The following is a 27770-nucleotide window of genomic DNA, read 5'->3' on the forward strand; positions in this document are numbered from 1 at the left end:
CGATTTTCCTCTGTCAAATCGGCTCTCCCTTGAGCATTTTGCATATTGTACAGTAGCAGCACTCCTAGGGCCACTGATTAATTTCCTGAATAAATGCATTGTAGTCACTTCATTGTATTTCAAGCTTGACAAATGAACACCAGAGTCTGTTTCCCCAGTACGCCTTTATTCAGGCGAATTGCGAGAGTAAATTGAAATCAGTTGTTAATATGCAACAGAGAAATTGCCGTCTTTATTACTGATACATATGGATAAGTTTAACACTGTGTCATTAAATAACTGAAGTATTTTATTCTAAGTGAACTGGATGAGGTCTAGCTGCTCAGGGGAATGTTTCCCAAAAGCATTGTTAGCCAGCTAAGGTTGCATGTTCTGTCGTTACCAACATAGTTCAACGATTTGGAATTTCCCGAAACCATAGTTCCACTGTTGTCCAGCTGGGGTTAGAAGCATATTTCTTGTTAATGTTGAATTGATCATGCTCTTGGGCACAATAAGCAAGATAACATTCAGTAGATTATATTAGTGATAATCGCTTTTGAAACAGGCTTTATGAAGCTTCAAACCCCTTGCAATTCATTTGTTTCAGACCAGTTACTGGAGCGCGTATCAAACTGGCAAAGTCACGTAATTTCAGTAGGCTTTGTTATGTCATAACTGTTTCTAAAAGTTTTGAAATCTCAATGGTTCTCTGCTAGGGGGCGATAATCTCTGAACACATTAACCAGTGTCTTTATGGTTTTTTAAAAGTTTTATAAATTTGTAGACATTTTTAATGACACATTTGTATAATAAAAAGGGAGGGTTTTAGTTAATAGTCTATTATTGGCGTAAATGATGGCAGAATTTTACACCACATATACACTACAATGATATGCTTAAAACTGAGAAGTTTTTCCTTTGAGTTGTCCGCGTAGAGACGACACCACTGTCAAAATTATCCTCATTCACACGTATCCGCAAAAAAGACTAAAAACGCTGTATTCTGCTGTCAGGCCATTAGATGGCGATGAAACACTATAGATTCAACGCGTAACACGCATGTGCATGACGTCATTGTTTTCAGAGATTCACGTTTTTGTTGTTTACATGGAGACACATTGAAACCCGTTTTCAAAAGTTAGCATTTTCAGGCACCCAAAACGCTGTTGTTGTGTAAATGAATAGCCCCTTAGTTGTTTCTCTTCTGTTACCTGTTTAATTTGTACTAGTTTCTCGCCACTAATCAGTTGTCATGGACATTCATTTAACAACCTCACCTGTCTGTATTCAGTTCATTCTCTCTGTGTATTTAAGTTCCTCCCTGCATTCGGTTCTTCTTCCGGTACTGTTTGTGTGTTTGTGCTTGCATGCTGTCTCGCATCATTGTGGATTACCTGAGTTTACCTTGTGTTAATAAAGACACTTTAATTTTAATCTTCTTCATCATCTTTGGACTCAACGTGACATCCACTGCCTACGTGTGATTTTGTTAATGACAGTCATTGGGCCCTATCTTGCACCCAGCGTAATTGACTTTGTACACCGACGCATGTATCATTCCTATTTTGCACCCGCGCACAGCGGACTTTTCCCTCCACAGATGCACATCGTAAATTAGGAAATGAACTTGCGCTCCCGAGGGTGGTTCAGCGCAAAGAGAAGACGTGTTCCAGCGCAAACGTTCCCTGGTGCTATTTTGCAGTTCCAGAAAACAATTCCGCCACTGACCAGGAGAAACCTAGTGTAAAGTCAGTGGCGCGTTTTCAGTGGCGCATCCAGATGCTATTTTAAGGGCGCATGCTTGGCCATAATGTAGCGTGTGCACAACGCACATACACTTTGCTTTTCTCTCATCTACACACAGTCGCAGCAGTTGCCATTTTTGCAAACCATACATAATTACAAGGAAAAATATTCCACATGAGGGAAATCATTGTTGTGTCCATGAAGATGTGAAAAAATAGGCATAAATCTAGCTTACACATTTACCAAAATTATTATATTATTATATATATTATATAATATATATATATTATTATATTTCTCCTCTCCCCATACAATGTCACTTCTCTGTCTTTTACGGTCCTGACGAGAACGTCGGTCTCCTCGGCTGTGAACCGCTCCTGGCGTGCGCCTGGCAAATCGGCCATTGTTATAGCAATCCGCCATGGAACAAGCGCGCCTGCTCTTAAATTGAATGTGTGATGTCGTTCTGATTGGTTTATTTCACGTTACGCCCAAACCACACCACACCTATGAATAATTAAGCTACTTCAGACCAACCCATTTTAGATTTCCCATTCCGAGATCCGCCCACAAAGTTACTTGCGTTTCGCATTTGATACTTGCGTTTCAGACCGTTAAATAGGGCCCATTATGTTGGTGAATCAGCGTGGTTCAAACAACATATTATGGTTGTTATGCGGCAAGTTACATCTTTGTAGGGGAAACGCATCCCAGGATAGTCTGGTTTACCTTTGGCAGGCTCAAAGGAAATGAGGACAGACGCTGTGAGGTGGCTTCTTATCTGAGTGGCTTGTTGACCGATTGCCTCAGGTTAGACTTGCATGCCCTCTGCACCACAGCTAGCCTGCTGTGTCACTTCAGTACACATGCACTCATAGCCCTGTGCTGTTCACTTACTCTCTATTTAACGCAGCAGTATAGCTCCTCAGCCCATGGCAGCTGTCTCGTTTGAAACGTACCAACCCGGACCTGCCATTTACATTCAATCCCGCAGCAAATATGGTAATCATTGTGATTTAAACCGGTGTTTAGCAGTTTGCTCCAAGGGGATATGCCCACGAGCACAATTCAACTCTCCGCTGTACTTACACACATGCACCAGTGAGTTTGGTTCAGCAGAAATAGAGCCATTACCGTGATCGATGATTTTATCACGTCAGCTGGTTGCGTGGTTTTGTTCAGCCGTGACTCTGGATCTTTTGTTCATTTTTATCTTGTTTATATTTTATTCAGTGGCACCGGAATGGTGAATTCATGAATATTAAATAACACAAACTGATGTTGCAAGTTAATATTCCTAGATTAAGTCCGATTTATATACACAAATTAAACTATCATATTGGTACTATTCATAAAGTGATCTCCAATGCAAATGTACTTGAATTGTACAGCATTGAAAAACAATATCAAGCAGGGATTTTTTTTTTTTTTTTTTTTTTAACAGATGTTTTTTATTCCGGTTTTTTTTATATATATTTCATTAGGAGATTTTATTTTTTTGGTGCCGTGGATTCCTGTGAAAATTTCCAGTGGGTTTTTAGAATAGCATTTTATGAGTAAAAAAATAGTGTCTGTGATTAAAATTACTTGAAGAAATTACATTTTTTGTGAAGTGAATTGCATAAATTGCACACTTTCATACCTCAAATGTAAAGTTTTGAAACTATTGAGTGCTTCAAAGTTTCAAACAAGTTGCCCCATAAGTGATTTGTTAGTAAGTAAAAGCGCACAGCTGATTTCACATTTGAGAGTAGACTCATAATTTTGCATAATTAGATTTATCAGAGATTATTATCCGCTTGATTTCACGTTTTCAAAAGAGTAGGAGTTCATGAAAAGTGTTGTTAACAGCATTTAGCTGTGATATTGACTTTGGCACGTTATATCATTAACTTGCCTTTTATAAGCAATATAATACCAATTTAAAAGAGACAGATTGTCAGTCATGTATTTCATTAACCTCTCTTACTCACCGTCACTATAACAATTACATGCACTGATCAACAGAACACTTGTGCTAATTTCTGAGGGCGGCTGTTTCAATTGCTTCCAGTTACTCAGCCGTTTCAATTCATGAAATAATGAACCAATGAGCTCCCCTTCAGCGCTCTATGTACTCTAACTCCATCAGATGTTTGATTAACAAGGGACTAGGCTTGGACTGTGGTCTTATATACCAATTACAGTCTGATAATGGCTACTTAGCAACATACTTCAGTAAATGCTGCTGGGATATTTTCCATTTACATATATAATGAGTGGAGATGTATTGGGTTTTGGTAAAAGATCACTTTTGGCTAGAATTTCTGTAATAGAGGAGATTTCAATCTCATTTAGGCCATAGTTGCAGGGCAGGATGAGATCACCTAAAATTTCCACACTTCAGTTCACTGTAATTATGAAAATGCACACTTAATCCAATTGAGGAAGATGCAATACTTTGGCATCTGTTGACTTTCGCCTCATGAGCCACTTTACCAATTGTTGAAATGAGCAGAATTCGTTGAATACTCAAAGCGTGCCTGTGGTTGCATTCTTCATCTCTGATAATACAAGCATGCACAACAGAAATGCCTGCAATCATTTATGCATGCCTTGTTTTGTTTTGGCAATGTAAATTCCAGGCAGAACTCTGAGAGAGCCGTGTGGTGGGCGACTCAACCCACACAGTGCTGACTGGCTCTCTTTGGCCCACCTGTTCCTGACAATGACCGCTCAGTTATAGGGTCTGCACCCAACCATCTGGAACAATGGTGCAAGTCTACCAAGCAGAAGCGGTGAAACTGTAAAGACAATAAAGAGTGCTTAAATAACTGCAGATGTTGTCTGTGTTCCGCTGCATGGTGACAGTTATGTTGTTTAATCGTCTGTATAACCTCTTTAAAGAAAACAAACTGTTGAAAACAAAAACTGAATTTATAGAGCATTGTGTTCTATACCATGTTTCTTCTTTTACTTGTTCCCTTCGTTGTGGTGCTAAATACCAGTTAAATTCAAAGTTAGTTCAAATATTTCTTCTCTTTCAACGAAAATTATTCCAAAAGAAGCCAAAAAATCAAGTAAGACACAAAATGGATCAGAATATGTGAGTGGAGCAGGGTGACAGCAATTTCCCTTCGGCTCACAGCGTTCTGTAATAACTCCGGTCAAGCTCCAATCCATGTTTTTCATTTCCTTAAACCCACAGGATATATGCAGGTCATATTATCAAAGTCCCTTTAAGGCAAGTCATTTCACTCTGTGGCCATCTTTGAAACTCCTCTTGGGCAGCTTTTTTAGTCATGCAAGTGCAGCTCCTATCTCTTTGAATGGTGAACCCTCAAATTCTCCAAAGCTGTTCAATACGCATACAATTCAATTTCATATTTAAAAATCACCTATGCGATCTGACAACAACTGTCTCATAAATTTTGCTTCTAAATGCTCAAATCATGACAAAAAAAATGCTTTTTTTGGGCTGGACCAGTCAATGCGCATGTGCAGTCATAAGCGCCCATCTCAGAAAACTGATTGTTTATGCAATAAACAATTCATGGCTTTATATCTTCCCGTTTAGACTGCTGCAACTCACTCTACCAGGGTATTAATAAGTCAATTCTAGCTCGGCTGAAACTAGTCCAGAATGCTGCCGCTGGACTCTTGACCCGCACATAAAATTATGAACATAATACTCCCATTCTTGCCTCGTTGAAATGGCTGCCTGTAAGATACCGTATCTATTTCAAAATTCTGGTCTTGGTATTTAAGTCCATCAATAACCTTGCTTGGAGACCTTATCTTGCAGACCTCCTCGTAAGTCATTCCCTCCAGATCACTTAGATCCAGTGATCTTGCACTCCTATCCATCAAAACACAAGGGTGATCGTGCATTTGCAAAGTTAAAAACGTACCTACTCTCTTTGGCATTTTAAAAATGGTCTTATGATTGTATATTTGCTTTAAATTTGATTATTACTATGTTGATGTATTATCTTTTGTGTCTACTTTGTAAAGCACTTTGGTCAATTTAACTAAAGAAACAGAAACAGATTGTTTCTACAGCAAACTGAGCTTTTAAAGGCAGCTACAGTGACACAATGATTTTACCAATTGGTGATTGGCTCTTTTATTTACTTTCTCCCATTCATAAGTGCACCTTCTTTGTATATCAATTTGATAGATAGATAGATATATATATATATATATAGATAGATAGATAGATAGATAGATAGATAGATAGATAGATAGATAGATAGATAGATAGATAGATAGATAGATAGATAGATAGATAGATAGATAGATAGATAGATAGATAGATAGATAGATAGATAGATAGATAGATAGATAGATAGATAGATAGATAGATAGATAGATAATTTGTTAATTGTTGCTAAAAAAAATGACCAAATAATTCAGACTCATGGAACATCTGAGATCCCTAACAAACATTTCAACCTAATATTACAGAACTGCTCCTACCGTTTCTCTCTTTTGATTATTATTAAAGTATCATGAGTATGAGAGAAGTCATCTATCATTTATAGCCTGAATCACTGAATCAGTCAGTCAGTTGATTCGTTCAACAACACTGAATCATTCAGGAAGTAAACACAGTGTGTTGTTCTGAGAGACGGTGGCTTTTTATGGAACTATTTTAGGTAGCAGGGCAAAACAATGTCACTGACAATATTGTGTCTAAAATGTAAGTTACTTATTTATTGAATTGTTATAATAAAGCAATCACAGTCGATTGTGCGGCCTCATCACACAATCTCAGAAAAAAATAGGTATAGGCTGTCACTGGGGCAGTATCCTTTCAAAATTTATCCCCAAAGGGTGCAAATTAGCACCTTAAAGGTGAATATTAGTAGCTAATTAAAGGTTAGTGTACAGATTAGTATACCTAAATGGTACATATTAGTACTTTTTGAAAGGGGACCGCCCCACTGACATTTTTTAAGAGTGCAGTCGCCTAGTCACAGTCATGCTTAAATTTAATTAAGAAAAACAGTCTTGCTTTTGTGATGTTGCTTATTATTAATTTATTATTATTAATTTCAAAAGATATCACAAATGATTGTCAAAATACTGACAAAAATGCGTTAATTTAGATAGATGTGATAGATTGTTGACAAGACAAATTTTAAAAGACACAAAAATAATCAGTTAAACTGGAGCATATTTTACTGAAAAAATAAAATAAAAATTTATGCTGTGTTGGTGTCTATCTGCCTCTTCCCCATTATTCACCTTTGAAAAATCCATCCATCCATTCTCCAAACCACTTTTTCCTTAAAAAATTTATTGTGTAAAAAAAATTGTTAATGGCCAAGTTCATGTTGGTTAATGGTTACGTTCAGCATTATTACATCATTAAATAGCTCTACTGATGAATGATGCTAACTAACGAATGACATTTTTCAGACTATCCTGGAAATTCATAATGCAATTTTCCAAAGCGTAATTTAACCTAATTTGTCAAGTTAATGGTTTAGTAATTACATTTAATTCACGTGTTATACCATTTTTGCTGAGCTAAACGCAACACCTCGAGTGGGCGACTACTACCTCTTAGCAATTTGTGCTGGCACACAGAAAAAACTGCTTTAAGACATCTTAATGCTGTCCTCGCACTCTGAAACATTCTGCTGATGTGCAGTTTGTTTGTATGAGTGACTTTCCTCAAAATAGCTGGTTTCTAGCCTGGGATATAAGAATGAAGTCTGTTCCTGTTCCTTCTGTGACTAAAGCTTACAAAAGTTCATGAAATGCACATTTCTTAAAAAAAAAAAAAAAAAAAAGTAGTGCTCTGCCTCAGTGCCACTCCCTAGCTATAATTATGGCATATGACAATACATTTTGAAGCATGAAAGGCTATAGTATTCTTTCCTCAGCAAATGGCAGCGTTTTTTCTGCTTCTTCCTATCATTCTGCTGCTGTTATGTCAGGCAGAAAGTGCTATATCAGTTGCTAATGGTTATTTTGACACATTAAATCATCTTTCATGTCACCCTGAATGTGAAGGAGCTTCCCCGTGTCCCCGTCCCCTCAGCCTTTTTCTCTGCTTTGCGGTGGAGACTTGGCATGAATGGGGCCCACAGGGAAACTCATTCAGCAGCATGACTGAGCGAGACAACAGATTTTCAGTCCTGCATTTGCACATTCACACCCTGCCTTTTCCTAAGTGTCATTCGTAAGATTCCTCATTGGCCAGAGGGAATGAAAAGCTGGATTTTTTTCACCGCTGTATTAAAAACCCTGTAAAACCTTTGGTGTTCCTGGTCAAAAATGACTGGCCTACAAGAAAATAGCTTAGAAATCTCTTGTTATGCTATATTATCACCAAATATTGGATTCAATCTTTTTGTCAACTTGTTTTCTTTTAATTAGGACAGGTTTTGTATTTATTTTTGAAACTGACTGATTGTATGTCTCATTGACCTGAGCTTATATTTGTCAAAAATGACCATCCATTGAAAATTAATGGGGGAGTACGAAAATAAGAGAAATGTTTAGCGTTCAGGAGCATGTTCACATATGTACTGCTTGCTTGCAAAGATAAAGGCCTCTGACAAAAAGAGTGAATCCAATATTGGTGATAATATAGCATATCGAGAGATTTATATGCTGTTTTTTTTTTTTGTAGGCCAGTCATTTTTGAATGGGAACACCACAAGTGTGATTTTGTTCCAAATAAAAGCATTTCAAAACAAACTTCATGGTTAAACATTAAGGCACATTAATAGCGTGATAGACAGTGCAATTATTTTTCCATGTTGTTGATTACTGCAAAATTATCCACAAATTATTTCACTGAAAAAATGAGGTAAAGCTCAGAGCAATGAGGCCCATGATCAATCAGTTCCCCGATCCCCGATCCCCCAAAAGTACAACAATTATCAAAAAATGATGTCAAAATACCTGTCTTTTGAACCTGACACACAGTTGGTCATGTCTTAAGTGGACGTAAAATTTTGAGAAAAATGCATATCTGTCACAATCACCAGCTGGAGTGCCGTGGTTGTCCACTATAGGACACTTCTCTCTTGTTCATTGCCATTCATACATTTCCCAGAACTCACTGCCCAGACTCATCATCCCTGATTGCCGTCAGCTGTGTCTCATTAGCTCACCCTATATAAGCCTGGTCAATTCAGTCATTCATTGCTAAGTCTTGTAAGCGTCTGTACTGCATTTCTGAGCATTCTTCTAGTTTCCTGTGTCTTGGTTTTTGATTCTCTGCCTGTTCCCTTGGACTTCTCTTATTTGCCTCTGCCCTGGACTCTGTTATTGTTTGGACTGTTTTCCTGTGTTTTGACCTTTTCCTGTTTTTTGGATTACGATTGTGGATTACCCTTTTATTGAATACTGCATTTGGATCCTCAACCCATGTGTTTCGGAGCAGTATATGACAGTATCATTATATTCAATTCATGTATTCGGTCTTAAAGTGACAGCAGCCTTATATACCTGCAACTGTCTGTGTCATTAATGTTAATCAAACAACAGAAAACAAAGAGAAAGTCACTCACAGCTCTTCACTGAATAACTTTTGTAGCTTTAACAAGAATTTATCTCTTTAATTTACAGAGTGAAGAATTTGCAGTGTTATTTTAAATTTGATTATTTAGTTTCAGTTCCTGAATACTTTGGTTAGAAATAGCTGAAAAATAGCCCTTAAACATTGTTTATTTCATTTGTAATGTTAATGTTTGAACTTTATATTAGTTAGGATCAGGGGTGCCGCCAGAAATTCTGGGCCCTATGGAAACCAAAATTTCTGGGCCCCCTACATTTTTTACAGATAAAATTTAACCCAATAAACATGCCCTGTATACTTTTTAAAAAAGATACTTAGCACATTGCGTAGATAAATGTCTAAAGATGAGTACAAAGCCTACAAAAACAAGAAAAAAAAATCATATTTGTATAAGTCAAACACACGTAATAACCATATTATTTCTGTTGGCCTATTTAGTTTTCATAATATAAAATATTAAAATATCTATTTTGCAAACTCCTTATAGCCAATGGTTACTACAGACACATGTTTTATTCAGTTTTTTATATTATTTTTTTCTGGGGCATTTTATTAAGAACGTCAAGTTTGACATAATCGATCGTAGCAGCAGCACTGTCACTTCACAGAGCACACGACACACACGGCAAACTGATTTTGTGATTTTTGAAGCGTATAGATTACTTTTTGTTTTGAAAAAGTTATCATCATGTGGCGAACACAGTAGATAAGACGTGTTGAGAGGCTTCAATCTTCGTGAAGTTTCGCGCTCAGGCTCACCTTGTTCGGCTGAAGGTCCTTGCACACTGAATCCGAAATTTTCGCATGCGTTTTCGTATCCGTCATTCTGTGGCTCTAAACTGTCAAAACACCATTCAAACCCTTGTTACGGATGCGAAAAACGCAGAAAATCGAACCCGATCCGATTTTTTTTTTTTTTTTTTTTTTTTTTTTTTGACGGACGAAAGTTTCGGAGGCAGTGCGCAAGTGTGATTGACATAACGTAAGGTTGTATTTATTTTTTAACGTGCTAAAATATCGTACGCGAATTTCGCACGGGGGGAGAAGGACGTGGGTGTGCAGCAGCCGCTGAATCTGTGTAGAGCTATTTTTTACAGTCTATGGTGTAGAGAGTCATAACCCAGAGATGTTATTATTGTTGGATGTAAATCATAATTCAGTAATTATTTTATTAAGCTAGCTAGATAAAAGCCGGTCATGTAGCAACAAAAATAAGTAACTCTGAAAGTTTTGGAATACAGGAATAGGGCAAGCTACCTTTCTTTTTGAAAAACTGTGTGACATACTGTCGACTTCGGCGTTCTCTGTCTTCTCTTTCCTTTCCTTTTTTGATGCCCTAACTTTTGATGTGACATGCCTGCGTGAGTCACTGTCTGCGCTGCATCATAGCAAGTGCAATAAGCAAGAGTCCAAGAGACGTTACACTAGCGATCGTAGCTCGGAGAGCGCAGGTGGAATGAACCATTGTAAGGGGGAGGGGTGTGACTGAAACAGTAAATACATTATTTGTTTTTTAAATATTAAATCTATGGTCAAAACGGACAAAATACACATTTAGTACATGAAGGGCCCTAGCACATTTAATGTATAAAAAAAGAGAAAAGAAATAAGAAAACAAAAAGAGGGTCTGCTCTTCTGGGCCCTAAATCAGCCTGGGCCCTTAGAATCGTCCTAACCTTCCACCCCTTTACGGCGCCCTTGGTTAGGATAGTAGTTTTTGCTATGGTAGCTATCGACATTGGAATTTAAGAATTGTGAATTTTCACATGTATCTAAAATGTTGGTGTCATAAAAAGCATGTCATTAATAATGTCAAAAACAGCGAAAGCAATAACTGATTTATTTATTTATTTGTTTGTTTGTTGTTTGGTTGATTGGTTGGTTGACAGGGCCAGTGAACATTTTGGCATGCAGGGCAAGTCAAATTTTGGCCCGACTGGGCCAGTAGAAATAATCCTTAGGGTTGAGCCCTGCTGTTTCCAAAGGGATTGAGTGCACTATGTCCTGTTCAGCCTCGGGCCAGTGTGACATACCAATCCCTTCACATAAAGCCATGATCGAAGGCTCTCCAGACAGTGTAACATCTCAGCCAGCAGCCACAGGGTTTCTGCTTTGCTCTAGATCACTTCAAAATGAGGTTACTGTCTAGCCGAAGTCGTGCCACCTTGGGGAATGATAATTTCTTATTAATTTTTCAGTTCTGAAAAGCATAAAAATGGTTGCTGCGCCTCTGTAAGGGATTCCTTAATTGTTTTTTGATCGTTAGCAGCCTGCTTTCACTTGGCAAGCTTAAAGTCTCACACGTCTGGTTCCGAGCCAGAGATCTCATGGTCAATATATGCGAGGAGCTCATTTGATATTAAAATCCATTTGGAGGCAGTTTCAGACACCAAGCTTGGCATTATCCAGCAGTTCAGTGCCAGCGGTGAAATGTGAATGCAGCCATAGTCTGCGGACGCTGTCATTGTCTCCGGGACCCTCATCTCTCAGTGAAGGACGGCACACACGCTTCCTCTGAAAAGCCTGTTGTTTTCCCAGAATGCCAGGGAGCTGAATACAAGTGATTATCATCCAAGATCTGCCTGCTTTCTATAGCCAAGTTCATTTATCCTCCCTGTGACAATCGATAATACCTAGCTAAACACAGAGATTCGATTTAAAAAAAGAGTTTCTTTTACACTATATTCCAGAGCTCAGTAAATTCAAGGATCATTTTAAGCATAATTCAATAGTCTGATGTAGCAGATCTGTTTTGTCTTTTATTAATGATGAACACACACCATTTCCCAATGTTTACAGGAAAAAATATAATTTCTCTAATGTTCTTCTTCGTGTGTGTCTGCTTACAGGAGGCAGAATGGCATTGCGATGAGTTTACCAAAGGAGCCTGTTTCAGTCGGGGCAAATCAGAGGTTAGTATCTGTGTAAACTCCCCAAATATTTCACATTTTGGTTGAATGTGTGAATTATGAAAGGAATTTTTAGGGGGATCCATTTTTTGAGGTAATTTTGGAAGCAAAATATGCAAATGAAATTGAGTTTAAATTTGTAGCAAACAGGAACTACACTACCATTTAAAATTTTGAATTTGTTTTTAAAGAAAATAATACTTTTATACAGCAAAGATGCATTAAATGAATCATTAAACATATTTATGATGTTATAAATGATTTCTGTTTTAGATAAATGCTGTTCTTTTAAACGTTCTATTAAAGGACAAGTTCGGTATTTTACACTTAAAGCCCTGTTTACAGATCGTTTCTGATGAAATAGAACGGTTAAGATAAAATTTTGGACAAATGCTGCTGTCCCGAGAATTTTAGGTTTCTTTCGCTTTCCCCCCCACCAGTAGACTGGGTGTATAGGTGCACTCGAACACTCCTTCCTAAAACACATTAAACTTTCGTTTACAAAGACGTGAAACTCACCGAGTGGTCAGGGGTGTCCACTGATATGCTCACACAAAAATCGCTGCAAAATATGCTTTCCAACAGGTGTTTTACCATTCGCTGTAAAACTGTGGAGCTATTTTTCCAAACGTCTCACACCCGTAGATTCTTCCGTGTAGAGCTTGAATAATAGACACTCCAGCCCAGTTGGTGGCGATAATGCACCTTTGCAAGCAAACCACTGGCATTTCATTGTTTGTGATCCGCCGAGAGAAAAAAAAAAAAAAAAAAAAAACACGAAGAAGAAGAAGAAAACAACCCCTGAACCCCATTTCAGTTTCCGGCGGCGTAGTATACTGTGCTGTGAGGTACGGTATTATAATACCGTACCTCACAGCACATCCAATGCAAGTCAATGGAGTTGGACAAAAACTATGATAAAACCTGTTGGAAAGCATCTTTTGCAGCGATTTTTGTGTGAACATATCAGTGAACACCCCTGACCACTCGGTGAGTTTCACGTCTTTGTAAACGAAAGTTTAATGTGTTTTAGGAAGGAGTGTTCCAGTGCACCTATACACCCATTCTAGAGGTTTTGGGGAAAGCGAAAGAAACCTAAAATTCTCGGGACAGCAGCATTTGTCCAAAATTTTATCTTAACCGTTCTATTTCATCAGAAACGATCTGTAAACAGGGCTTCAAGTGTAAAATACCGAACTTGTCCTTTAATCAAATATTAAGTGGCACAACTGTTAAATTGATAATAATATTAATGTTTTTACTGTATTTTAATCAAATAAATGCAGCCTTGGTGAGAATAAGAGACTTTGACATAAAATAAACATAAAATAAAAAACAATAGTGTATAATTGAAATTTGAATTTAAGGAAGTAGAATTAAAATAATTTGTAATTCAAAGAAATTAAAATAACCATAATAAGAAAAAGGAAAGACAACCCTTAAAATATATAACCTGTTTATGTTTTGTTGATATATAGTCCAATACTGATCCTTACAGAAACCTCTCAAGCAGCATCCTGTTGCTATAGTAACCTCCTCAGGCAATGAGATTTCTGTGTCCATTTCATGGAAATATGAGCTAACTAACTAGTAATCTGACCTTTGTGGTTGCTGAAACATGTAATATATTTCAGACCTTTTGTTTTGACTTCCTTTGTAGGGAGCTGGAAGTGAATTCAAACCTCCAAGCCCCAATGTAATTCTCAGCCAGAATGAAGGTTGTTTTAAATGTTAACTGTACTTAAGAAAGTAATCGCCCTCCTAAAATAGCAAACCCATTATTTATGACACTACTCTTGCTCAGGCATTCCCATGTCTCTTCCGCTTTGCTATTGAGTCATTTCCATGGCACTATACAACACTGACTCCCTTGTGTTTTGAAGACTGACTGAATCAGATCAGATTTGTGCTACAAAATGTTTCTTAAATCTCCTTAATATTTCACTTTCTCCAGCTCTGTCAAACATGAGACGTTGGGTCCCCCTTTGCTTTATAGTATGCTACACTGAGTTAAGCCATTCTAAGTCATATGGGAGCTGTATAGGGACTGTGTTGCAGACCATCCTTCCAGTCTGGGCTGAACCCCAAGGTGTATTTCTAGTAGCCCTGTGCGGTTTCAGCCTGTGCAAACGGCCCCACCAGTGTTTTTTTAATTCGCTCGTAAAAAGTGTGCTGAGGCCCATAATAAGATGGATTACTCTGACCAACATTAGATTGTAATTCAGAATTCCAGGAGGTGGCTTTTGTAACTTGCTTGCAATTGTGAAGCCTTTCCGTATTATCTGCACATGTGGTAGCTCAAAATATCTTTAAAGTAGTAGTTCATCCCCCAAAAAAATTACATTTGTTTCCAAAAAAGTCATTCCAGACTTGTATGGCTTTCTTTCTTCTGTGGGACACAAAAGGTGGCATTTTGAACAATGTGCTGGTTGCTCTTTTCCATGCAGTTACATGGAAGACTTTCAAGCTTTAAAAAGTACACAAAAGCACCGTAAAAGTGCTGTACTCCAGATGATTTTATCATATGATAGCTTTGTGTGCCGAACAGACCAAAAATCACAAATCTTCCCCTCCAGTGAGCTGTTAACCATTATGACCAGATCGTTGAACTTGATAACCCTGTATCATTCAGACCAGTTCTGTGAACTGAATCAACTGAGTCGTTCAAAAGTTCTAAATCTTTTTTTTTTTTTTTTAACTTCTCTCGGGATTTCACAAAACTATGTATGGACAGAAAATTTGAATTGTAGCATGTGATTTTTATTGACCATTTTTAAGAAAGTCATCTGACTTTTGGAATAATGTGAGGGTGAGTTTTCTACTCCTTTTAAGACTACATCACTTTTTGATTATTTTACACATCACAAAACAATATGAAACTTTTTTGTTTTGTTTTTTTCAACAAAAATTGAATTTTAATTGAATTCTATGTGAAATTGTCTTTTTCAACCACTGCATCTGGTTTCTTTGAGTCTGTTGCTTCAAGAACCAAGGAAAGTGTTTGATGGAGTGAATGCTGTTCTGTCGACTTCATTTTGTTTATAATGCAAACAACAGCCACTATATTACGCTGTGGAGTGAAGCCATCTGTCAGGGGTTTTCATAAACATGTCACATTGTGATGTGCTAGGCATATTTAATCTCAGTTTATTTACACATACAGCAAAGCACTGCCCCCAGCCAAATTGCATTAGCAAATGTAAATCATCCTTTTCTTTTCAAGACTCCGCTTAGTGCAGGGAAATGAACGGTTTCACGAGTTAACAGCAATTCTGATGAGGAAATAAAGTTGACCCCCTCAAGCACTGCCTTGGAACACCTTTAAATCAACAGAGAGAGAGAGAGAGAGAGACGGGGTGACAGGGTTTCAAGTACTTGAGACAAATGTGATTTACTAGCTCAAAAAGCCTTGTAAAAGCACACTGAACTGAAGCAGTATAGTTCAAGAAGCCCTGCAGCTGGTCTAATATGAAAAAATATATAATACAAATGTAACATAGCTTCTGTACTGTATGGGCTTCGCATTTCTGGAAGTTTGCCCTTTAAAGTCCCCCTGTAGTCAATACATGTGTCCCTTAAAACTCATCTTTGATCACCAAAATTACATATTTAAACTTGAAAAAAATTATTCATGCCTTAAAATAGCTTGAATGTAACTACACCCTTGCCTCATTTAGTATATGTGGTTCTACTGATATGCAAATTAGCCCTGCCTCTACTCACTCACACTAGCTCAGATCCACTCGTTGACGACGTGATTGGTTACAACTTACAAGGTGGTTTGTGACGTCAGAAACACCAGCGATTTCAAACCGTGTTTTTGAGACTGTCTTTAGTTCATTGCCGTTTTAAGGAGAAAATACTCAGCAATGGTGTTGACTGATGAATTTGTAGATTGTTTGAAAAACACCACATAGACATATTAACAACATTAAAAGCTTGATTTTCACCACAGGGGGACTTTAAGGAAGGCAGTTCACTCAGCGGCCATCTTGGAAACAACGCAGGCAGCTATTTTTGACGTAGCTGATATACACGGCGTAAATAAACACTAGCTAATTGATACTTTTATTCAGCAAGTATGCAATAAATTGGTCAAAAGTACAAGTAAAGATATTTATATTGGTGACAATGATTTATATTTGAAATAAATTCTGTTTCTTTGAACTTTCGATTCATTAAAGAATCCTGGAAAAATGTTATCACAGTTTCCATAGAAATATTAAGCAACTGTTGAAGGTCATGAGACCGAAACATCGCTAATAAATATTTTTTGATACTTTTTGCAAGTATTGATAGTGTGCGGCGTTTCCTTTTGTTTTTTTCAACATTGATAATAAGAAATGTTTCTTGAGCAGCAAATCAGCATATTAGAATGATTTCTGAAGGGTCATGTGACACTGAAGACTGGAGTAATGATGCTTAAAATTCACCTTTGCTGTCACAGGAATAAATAATTTTTTACATTTATTAAAATAGAAACACATATTTTAAATGGCTATAATATTAAACAATGGTAGTGTAGCCTCTACTTACTACAGTGGAGTAAGACAGAAATATTCAAAATATTTGTCAAGATTACATTTTGAAATAATGCAGAATAATGGTCTCATATTTTTTGCTTCATTCAATGATTTCACTCATATAAATATAAATATAATATAAATATTATATTAAATGAATATAAATATTTTTGGGGCAAAATTTTGCATTTGTGATGCTAATAGTCATCAAGGTCATTTTGAAACAACTCAGTTAACAATTAATTAATGCTTAAAAACTGTATTTTTCAGACTGATCCAAAAAGCTTTAGAATAAACAAACTCTGTCAAAAAGCTGATTAGCTCTTTTAAAAGAAAGGTGGGATTTCTATTTGTAGTGTGTTATGATGAGTTGACTTGGTGTAAATTTGTATTTATTTATTTCTTTTTTTTGCTAATTCTTGTATTTGCGGTGTTAATTAGATGAGACACTAAAACGCCTAAACATATCTTCCCTTATGTCCTTTCACAGGAGGAGTGCCAGAATTACATCCGTGTTCTACTCGTCAACGGTGACAGGCTGTTTACATGCGGAACAAATGCGTTCACTCCCATTTGCACCAATCGCACGGTAATGTAAATGCAACAATGCATTCAAAATAATGCAGAGGCTTCCTGACCTATTACACATACTGTGTCCCAGCTTTCTCTCCCCCATTGACCTCTTTTGACATTTTCATCACCGCGTGGGCAGTGTAGCATAGCATGTGGTATTTCAACCAAAGCCTGTGGTTTATTTCAGAGTTTTCTTCATGCTTCATCTCAATAGAAGCTTTCTTGAGATCTTGACACAAACAACAAATAAGCCCTGTTTTTCTGATAAGGTGGGAACTTGTAGCATCTCTAAGTCCTGTGTCCTTTGTGGAAAGTTCACACTTGTTATGCAGGTATCGTCCAAGCATTTGCACTTTATCTTTGATAAAAAAAATTCCAACGCATGGGTTGCAGAATAGTTGCTATAAGTGCCACTCAATGCAGCTGATTGAAAGATAAGCATCTCCGCCAAGCACATTTACTGACATCCCCCATTATTCCTCCTCACATCTCCTAGTTTTCATTCATGCATGTAAGTCTCTTGTGCTCGAACCCCTGAATTTGAATGACTGGATTGTTTGTCTATCCTTTCCTCAAACCTGATAATGATGATGACAGTCGATTCGCGTACGATGGCCTTTGAAGGATGGCGGGAATTATTGACTCAAAGCTAAATCACCCAGGGATTTACCACCATGAGTACCTCGTGCCAGCAGGAAAGGACTTAGCGCAGCCAGGAAGGCACGGGTGAAAAGTCTCCATCGTGTCCTTGTAACGCCGCCAGTGAAGCTGCATCTTTAAACAAGCGGCTATCGAGACGGTGTATAGCTCAAAACACAGCTGCCGGTGTCCTGAAGAGGAGTCTTTCAACCCTCTCCATTAATGTGCATTATGGGTAGCGTGTCCATATCTACGAAGGCTTCCGAATGTCATTTGTCAGAAGGTGTTCCATCAATAAACGCCTTTCATCTTTCTTCGCACCCAAGAAAAGGCACATCCGTTCAGGCATTGGCTCGGGCAGAAGTATCTCCCTGGCACCGGCGCTTCAAAAAGACTGCCTCGCCTTGCCAAACATGCAAATTTGCCTGACTTTATTGCCAGCTAAATGGGCTCGGGGGTCCTGAAGGAAGCCGAGACACTTCCAGCCATTCGCGGAGGTTTTCTTCGAGCCAACATCAAGGATAATCCCTCTTTACATTGATTACACAGGGCAAGTGTTGCGGCCGTCAGCTGCATGTAAGATAAAAGCATTCAAGAGAGGCCACACAGGATCTAATCCGCCTTCGGGACAGACCAAGCACAATGCAGTATGTCAGATTTCCTGCTACAAAAATAAGCAAGTCACTGAAGACATGACATTTCGGGCTGCATAGATAAATTCACTGCAGCTTTAGATGCATTGCTCAATCCCAAAACCATTCACTTGTCATTTTTCTGGTAACAGATTCCAGATGCATGTAAGGTAGGAGCGTCATTATAACAGAAGCTTTAATTGGATTTTTCAAATGTGTTTTTGATGCTAAATGGTTTTAATGGCATTACTGTACACATTTAAAAAAATGTTTTTGATGAACAGCATTTGCCTGCTTTCAAAGTAACCAAACTGACTGCTCAAATTCTTTCCCTTGTGAAAAACAGAAGCAGTCCTTTAAATCAGTGCTTTTGACTTCAAGGCCCCCCATTGTCCACAACGCTATTCCAAGGCCCTATGATTTTTCCAGTCTAACATGATTTACTGGATTTTTTAGAACTGCAAAAAATGTATATTCATTATAAAAAGTGCCCATGACTTTTTAAAATTTTGAGAAATTACAGTATTAAAATGAGGCTTCCTCGTATATATCCAGGTTTTCCAAGAAGCGGCAATCCTGGTTTTTCAAAGACATTTACCTTTACATTTAAGCATTTTGCAGACACTTTTATCCAAAGCTACTTTCCATTCCAGGTACACATTTTATCAGTTCTTGCTTTACCTGGGAATTGAACCCATGACCTTGGTGTTGCTAGCACCATGCTCTACAGTTTGAGCTATAGGAAGACAAAAAACAATGAATTAAAATAAAAAAGGTCTTGTTTTGTAGTTGTTTTGGCTTTTTGAAAACCGTTTTAAAGCCTTCTTTGAGGTTGAGTCCAGTTGAAAACACCGCTTTAAACCGATGTGTTTCGCTAATGGCTTCTCTAGTGGTTTAGGTGGAGTGACTTTCTCGGTGTCTCCGTTAGCCTGCATGAAGGAAAACAGAAATCGGTTTAAAAAAACATGGACCAGCACGAAAAGTCAAACCCACTTCCTGTGGTGGCATATCCCTTGTGCTTATTGTATACAAATGGAAATTACCTCCCTGTCATGGTAGCTTCCCTTTGCTGGCTAAATGTCACGCTAAGCAAGAATCAAGACTTTGCCGTACTGCACATAAGGACAGAACGGGTGTGTTGCGAACGATTAGCATTTAGCCATTGCAGTAGCCACTAGGCATGACAACCAAGTAATGAGATAAACATTATTGCCGTCTCACAAAACAGCACATGACACGTCTGGAAGTAGGCCGAGCGTTTCCACAGTAATAGATGATTCGAACGGTGAAATCATTTTCACTGCCACATCAGCTCCTTGCATATACAAAATTAGAACATCTTCGAGATTTTCGCCATAGAAACGTTTGGACATATTTTCTCTGCTCAAACAAACTAATACTGTGGGCAAAAGAATTATAGGTCTGGCTAGATTTTTACTCTATATTTACTAGCATTTCAGGTATAAGAATTGCAGTCTTTCTGAATTCAATCTCTTTGTTTCTCTGCACAGCTGACAAACCTGACCGAGGTTCATGACCAAATCAGTGGAATGGCACGGTGCCCCTATAATCCTCTGCATAATTCCACCGCCCTCATCACTTCCAGCGGGGAGCTCTATGCCGCCACTGCTATGGACTTTTCTGGCAGAGACCCGGCAATTTACCGCAGCCTGGGTGGACTCCCTCCTCTGCGTACTGCTCAGTACAACTCTAAATGGCTCAATGGTAGGCCTGAGCTATTGGATGAAAAATGTTTCATTGAATTATGAAATTGTAATTGATATTACAAGAAAAAAACAATAGCAATCAAGTGACTACTTGTGGTTAAAGGTTTTGGGAAAATGGCATTTCATGAAAATTTGCTTCTCTAAAGGGATAGTTCACCTAAAAATGAAAGTTCTGTCATCATTTACTCACCCTCATGTAGTTTCAAACCTGTACGGCTTTCTTACTGTAACACAAATGGAGATTTAGGTAGAATTACACTTTCATATGGAAAAAAGATGTAATGATATAGGGGGAGTAAATGATGACAAGTTTTTTTTTATTATTATTAATTTGGAGTGAGCTGTTGCTATAAGTACCACATCTTTTTTTAAAGAACCCTGGTTCTTTCATTTTCCTGTGCCGTGTTATAATTTACAGAAATCTGTAAGAACAATATATAGACGCAAAAAATAAGATGTAACTTAATAAATAATTGTGCATAGTTATGAAAGGAAAATAAATATACTTATGAACTTTCAAAATGTTGTTGTTGACTTCAAATAGTGTGTTTCAAATCAAGCTCGACAGTAATTCAGTTCTTTAAATAACTTCATCAGTCATTTTAGCTAGACAAATTAGGCTTATGCCGTCAGGAATGAGTTGTGCAACATGCCCTCATCCTCAAATCCCATGAACACTACACAAAAGTTAATTCAATTTGAATGTTTTTAGTCAACGGCTGACTTTCAAAACCAGTTAAAAATGTTCAATGTTATTGTTCAAGAATATTTGCTTTTGCCGCAAAAAATTGGGTGAATCATTTTCTCACCCTCATTTGATTCCAAACCTGTGGAACACAAAAGAAGATATTTTAAAGAATATTGGTAACCAAACAGTTTTAGTCACCATTGACTTCCATTTTATGGACAAAAAAACACAGTTTGAGAAATGTTCATATTTTGTGGACTTTTTACTGTAGAGCTTGTTCTTTTCTCAAAACCTAAACATCAATGTCCAAACTGAAAAAAAATTGGCTGAGCTGATGAGGTTAAAAATTATTAAACATGAACTTTTTTCCTTAGCAAATGTGCTAAGCTCCTCACCACAAAAGAAAATGAATTCCCTGTCAATCACCACCACCTACTCACTTTGATTCTTACAAAGTTGGCCATGACAGTTGCTCTTTTTGCTTTTGAGAAGCTTGTGCTTTCATGTGTTTTGAATGGGGAACGATAATTAAACGAGTGAGCACGCTTTGATCCTTTCTCACCGTAACCTTTCTCTTCTCCCATGACAAATGAGTTTGTCCATTACCTAAGCACAAGATTAATAAACGCATCTCGATGGGCCAGCGGTTCTGCTCCATGTGCAATCCGTTATTAATCACTGTCATCCTGTCCCCCGTCAGAGCCCAACTTCGTTTCCTCTTATGACATCGGCAACTTCACCTACTTCTTCTTCCGTGAGAACGCTGTGGAGCATGACTGCGGCAGGACGGTGTTCTCTCGCGCCGCCCGCGTCTGCAAGAACGACATCGGGGGCCGTTTTCTGCTGGAGGACACCTGGACCACTTTTATGAAGGCCAGGCTGAATTGCTCAAGGCCGGGCGAGATTCCGTTCAACTACAATGAACTGCAGGGAACCTTTTTCCTGCCCGAGCTTGAGCTCCTCTATGGGATTTTCACCACTAATGTGTGAGTAAAGCACTGTTTGATCACAACACAGGTTTTAAGATATCTGTTGTTATGTTCAAAGGTTTCAACCCACAGAAGTCAGCTTATGACCCATTATTTTCAGCAGGACTTCAATTTTGTGATGTGCATTGCCAGCAAAAGGTTAATGATTGCCTGTGTGTGTGCGTGCGTGTGTGTGTGTGTGTGTGTGTGTGTGTGTGTGTGTGTGTGTGTGTGTGATGTAAAAGGGGTCACTATGATTTTAACTATTTGCTATTTTTTCTTTCATTTTTTGCTTACCTGCTGTTATCTCTCTGGTAGTGTGAGATCTGTATCACAGTCAGCCGTGGACAGATCCATTTTTCACAATATGATCCACTATGCTTTAACGATTGTCTGTGAAAAAGTGTTGCATGTAATTGTGTGTTTTTGTGTGTGTGTGTGTGTGTGTGTGTGTGTTGTGTGCTGACTGCCTACTTCTGACTCTGTTCTCAGTAACAGCATTGCCGCATCAGCAGTGTGCGCCTTCAATTTAAGCGCTATTACCCAAGTGTTCAGTGGGCCTTTCAAGTACCAGGAGAACTCACGCTCCGCTTGGCTGCCTTACCCCAATCCCAACCCTGACTTCCAGGTAAGCATCCAGCAAATGACAGCCACTTTTACGGGCAGTATGCATTCGCTCCATCTGCTTTAAAAGTTAAGTGGCACTTTCCACAAATAGGGTACAGAATAGGGCCTGAAACTCTCAAATGGTCAATGAAAGAAGGTGCTTAACCTTCAGAGAATGTTGATTATCATCCTCATCAAAGAGTTTTATTTTCCATTAGTTAGATTAGTTCAACCCTGTTAAAAAAATTAGGGAGCTTGATTTGTGTGATTTTTACCTAATAGTAAACATGATTATTTGTTCTATTAAATAAAAAAATTCCATTCATAAGCATTCAGACAGTGTTTTTAAAAAGGTTTAAAGCTTAATGAGGAAATTTAGGAGTTTTAATATTGAAAAGCAAATGCTGATAGTTGTGTATAAATCACTCATTGAATCTGTTCTCACTTTTAACATTGTATCCTGGTTTAACTCTCTCTCATTAAATGCAAAAGCAGACTCTTAAGGATAATAAACATGGCTGGTAAAACAGTTGGTGAGAAACAAGTACCTTTGTGCGATCTTTACACTGTGGCAGTAAAAAGGAAAGCCTCCATTATTGTGACAGATTCTTCCCATCCCTTGCATTGTTCATATCAGTTACTTCCATCTGGTAGACGGTATAAAGTACCTTTGGTGAAAAAGGCCAAGTTTAAAAAGACCTTTATTCCAGCTGCCATTGTTATTTTAAATAGGTTATATAGAAATAAGATTCATTTTATAGTTTTTTTTTTTTTATAAGAGTGGTGCGGGTTTCATGTGATTTTTATCTTAAATTGTTGTTGTGTGGTTGTTTCGGTTTTATTGAGCCTTTATCCAAAGACAATTTTAGGCAGATTTTTTATCAGTTTTCACAAAAATATTAAGCAACACAACTGTTTTCAACATTGATAATAATCATAAATGTTTTTTGAGCATCAAATCAGCATATTAAGGCCCTTTCACACCGGATGCGTAACGAAAAAGCGAATAGTTCGTGTGCGAATAGTTCGCGTCAAAACCCATCACATGAGCTGCGTAAACACGGTCTCTATCTCTATCTTTGACGATTAGCTTTCTATCCCAAATGTAGTTTAGCCTTCTAGCCAACACAGCACAGGACTATACAACGACGAAAACTATCACACAACATACTCAAAGTCGTGATAACCGAGTTGGTTGGCAATGCTACGCCACACAATCATTGTCCTTGTAGTATGCGATTGGCTGAAGCCTTTTCTGTCGCCGCAAAAGTAAAAAAAAAAATCGACATCGAAGCGAAAAAAATAAAAGTCGTTTTTTCGCCGCAGCACATTCGCGTTCGGTGTGGAAGCGCTCATTACACAAACAGCTGATCAAAAAATAAAACCATCGCGCGAATTATTCGTGCGTCCAATGTGAAAGGACCTTTAGAATGATTTCTGAAGAATCATGTGGCACTGAAGACGCTGAAAATACAGCTTTGAAATCACAGGAATAAATTACATTTTAAAGAAGAACACAGTTGTTTTAAATTGTAGTAATATTCCACAATAATAGTTTTTGATATTTTTGTAGCCTTGGTGAGCATAAGAGACTTCTTTCAAAAACATGAAAAAAAATCTTACCAACCGCAAACTTGTGAACAGTAGTTTAGCTTGGGACCAAATGCCGGTTTGTAAATTTCAAATTGGCTTAATATTACATTTTCGGTCTTTAAAATGAGTTAATAATATTAATTTTTTTACATGATTTAAAGGGGGGGTGAAATGCTCATTTTCACTCAATCTCCTGTTAATCTTGAGTACCTATAGAGTAATATTGCATCCTTCATATCTCCAAAAAGTCTTTTGTTTTATTATATTTTTAATTGAAAGATAGGCTGTACCGAGTCTTTCCGGAAAAAAACGAGCGGCTGGGGGCGGGCCGTATGGGCGAAGCTTAGCTGTGCTTACCCGCCGAGCTAACAACACACAGAGACATTTGTTCAACAGTTTTACTCACCGTTCCAACGCACGACCGCGAACCTTTATCATTGTGACTGCTCGATCCTTAAGCATTAGACGATCTGCAAATCCGGCGATCTGGGCTTTGTTTATAAAACAATCATCGTCGAAATGCAGGGAACAACAGTCTTACACAACTCCGTTTATGCTCAGGAAAACAAACTCCATCCACGGGTTCCTTAACGCTGGGTTCTTTGGGAATCTGTGCAGGGTTGTCTTGCCCTGGCAACCAAAAACACACTTCTTTGGTGACATTGACTTCCCAAAAGCCGGGCAGGGCGCTTTGATGGCGAACTGCTTTCACTCTCTTGCTCTGGTCTACGAGTGCGCGCGCGCCCGCGATCTTACCGGAGAAGTGCCCTTAGGACCCATATAAGGAAATTCCGCTCTATCTTACGTAAGACAGAGCCATACTCGAAAAAAACTTTCCGAAACTTGTGACAAACCGGAAGGAGGATTTTTGGAACAAAAATACTCCTTCAAACGTACAACTTAGTTTTTGAAACTTTGTCCATGTTTAGCAAGGGAATCCAACTCTTTACCAGTGTAAAAAACTCAGCATGCATGAAATAGCATTTCACCCCCCCTTTAAAAAATTTGTTAAATATGGCTTTAACAGATTATGTTAAATTATGATTTTAATTGTTTAGTACAATTGAGGACTTCTCATAATATTTTGGGTGGATGCTTTATATTGTAAAAACTACCTACATTTCATTCTAGGTTAATACTAATAAAAAATGTGGGATTTGTTTCTCTACTGCCAAATAGAAGTATATTTGTGAAGAGTGCCAGGTCTCTCTCTGTTGGCAACACTCCAGCAGTAAACAACCAAAAGAATAATTTACTTTCTCACCTCAAATACCACCTATGCGCGCCCAATTAAAACGAGGTGGTGACTGATGTTTTGGGGTTTTATTGCCTCATGTTTTCACCTGATTATTCTCAGGAAGTAAAAAAAAGAAATATGCGAGGGGAATTTTTATTTATTCTGAACAGTCCAATTATCCAAAGCCCACAAACACCCGAATCTGATATTATCGATGATAGCGAAGAGGAGACGGTTCGTGCCACGGTTCCTCAAGTCTCTCTCACAGTCAATCATTTGCCTCCATTTCCATGTCTTTGTAATGCTCACGGATTTATTAATAAAGTTGCCAGCTTATAGCATTTTTGGCAGGACATAACGGTAAAAACTAATAAAGCCTGTTTTCATCTCATGTGGAGTATTGCCAACTTCACCATGACTGAGTCTGAAGTGCATTTAGTTTTAAGACTCTCTTCAGAAATCTAAAGTCATGGTCAGTGATCAGCATGGAGGAATGTATCCACGTCTGAAGTATCAACCTTAAATTGCGGGTAATTGCTTTATAGTCAGAGGGTTAATCTATGCGGGTTAAATGTGTTTTAAATCAGCGTGAGATCCATGACCAGGCCCATATGGAGACTTTTTATTTACGTCTCCTATGCTGAATTTGGGTGAAATTCTCCGGAATGAATTTAAACTCTGTAAATTGTTTGGAAACCTGTTCGATTATATGCTTCACCTCTAATAACAAACACACAATGGGCCAGATGCTCTGAATGACGTGTTCAAATTTCCTCAAGTCTTCAGAGCTTTCTGTGGAATTGGGTGCAGATTCTATGTGGGCCTGGTAATGACCCCATTAAAATGACTTGACTACCATATCTAAACCATTTAAAAACTGTCTGATCAGCATGGACTTCTTTTTTGGATCAGCTGAATCAGACTTTCTCATCTAGCTTATTGAAGCCGATATCTGTGACATGATAATTAAGTTTTTGAAGTCCACGTAGGAAGAAAAAAGTATTTTACTTTATTCTTTTTCCCTTTCAACCACAAGGATTCATGATCTACAGGAGTTCCACTTTATCTAGCTTGCTGTGACATCTTCATCAAGCATTTGTCTATGTTGTTGAGGCCAGATTTACGAGCTTCAAATTTATGGCTTCCAGCGTTGATGGAAAATAGCTTGCTGTATATTCTGTTCCTGAAAGACCAACATGCACCCCATTTGAGTAGAATTACGTCTGCGTTGATCTCCAGCTGATTGATGTTGATTATATGTGATCCGGGAGAGAGTGCAGGTTTTGTGAGGCCTGCTAATTTGTTTCTTCAAAAAATATCTTATTCAGGGTGGAAAACAGTAATTTAGGGGAAACAACTGCACTTTTCTAAATCCTTTCCTATATAAAATGATCATGATTTCACACAACAAGCAACTGCAATCTGTGCTTGTTATTTGGGTTCTTCAGATCAACAGCTTCAAGTGAATTTTGTGAATTTGTATTTCCCAGCAGACTGTTAATCCTATTTTTTCTCATCATCGGTATCTCCCTGTTTGTATCTCTCTGGTTCTTTCTCAGTGTGGCACTATAGATTACGGCTCCTATGTGAACTTAACGGAGAGGAATTTGCAGGACGCCCAGAAGTTCATTCTGATGCATGAAGTGGTGCAGCCTGTCGTTCCTGTGCCGTACTTTATGGAGGACAATGTGCGCTTCTCCCATGTGGCCGTGGATGTAGTGCAGGGCAAAGACATGCTCTACCACATCATCTACCTAGCAACAGGTATAGTACCACATCACGTCTGCATTGAAAGAAAGAGAAGGTCTGTAAGTAGTATTTACATATAAATTTAATATAGTCGAAAATAAGTACCGCATTAGATATACCTTACTGATGAAGGTTAATGGAGTTGCAGCATAAGATGCCCTACTAATAGTATGCTACTTGCAGAATTGCTAATGCAGTCCATTAATTGTGGCTAATAGGAGCAAATTTGGAATACATGTTTTGCAAACATGGGAGAGTTATTTTCTGAGTGATCTAATTAGTATAGAAGCTTGTTTCCCCAAATTCAAAAATAAAAGAGATAACTTTTAAGGTAATGTTAAAAAGTAAAGTCACAATTGTGAGGAAATGATGATGGCAAAGCTGAAATTTCAGTAGCCATAATGCATGTGTGTGTGTATATGTATGTATATACACATATATACTCATATATACTCATGTATTATGGCTACTGAAATTTCAGCTCAGCTTTGATTATATATTAGTGCTGTCAAATCGATTAATCATGATTATCAAACATACAAGTTTTTGTTTACATATATGTGTGTATATACATTATATATATATATATATATATATATATATATATATATATATATATACAGGGCCGGCTCTAGACATTTGGAGGCCCTAGGCAAAATTCATGTTGGAGGCCCCCCAC

The 27770-nt window shown here is 37.9% G+C and overlaps 1 protein-coding gene across 1 annotated transcript in view; it reads left to right on the forward strand.

Annotated features, from left to right (window-relative positions):
* Positions 1–27770, forward strand: part of sema5a (sema domain, seven thrombospondin repeats (type 1 and type 1-like), transmembrane domain (TM) and short cytoplasmic domain, (semaphorin) 5A) — a 144131-nt gene that overhangs the window by 55504 nt on the left and 60857 nt on the right. The window contains exons 5-10 of the mRNA XM_081352044.1: positions 12097–12159; positions 17170–17268; positions 20035–20248; positions 21639–21924; positions 22399–22534; positions 26902–27106. Of these exons, the coding sequence (XP_081208170.1) occupies positions 12097–12159; positions 17170–17268; positions 20035–20248; positions 21639–21924; positions 22399–22534; positions 26902–27106 (1003 nt within the window). The remainder of the gene's footprint in view (positions 1–12096; positions 12160–17169; positions 17269–20034; positions 20249–21638; positions 21925–22398; positions 22535–26901; positions 27107–27770) is intronic.

The sequence above is a fragment of the Scardinius erythrophthalmus genome (genome assembly GCF_964197995.2).
Source record: "Scardinius erythrophthalmus genome assembly, chromosome: 22".
NCBI lineage: Eukaryota > Metazoa > Chordata > Actinopteri > Cypriniformes > Leuciscidae > Scardinius > Scardinius erythrophthalmus.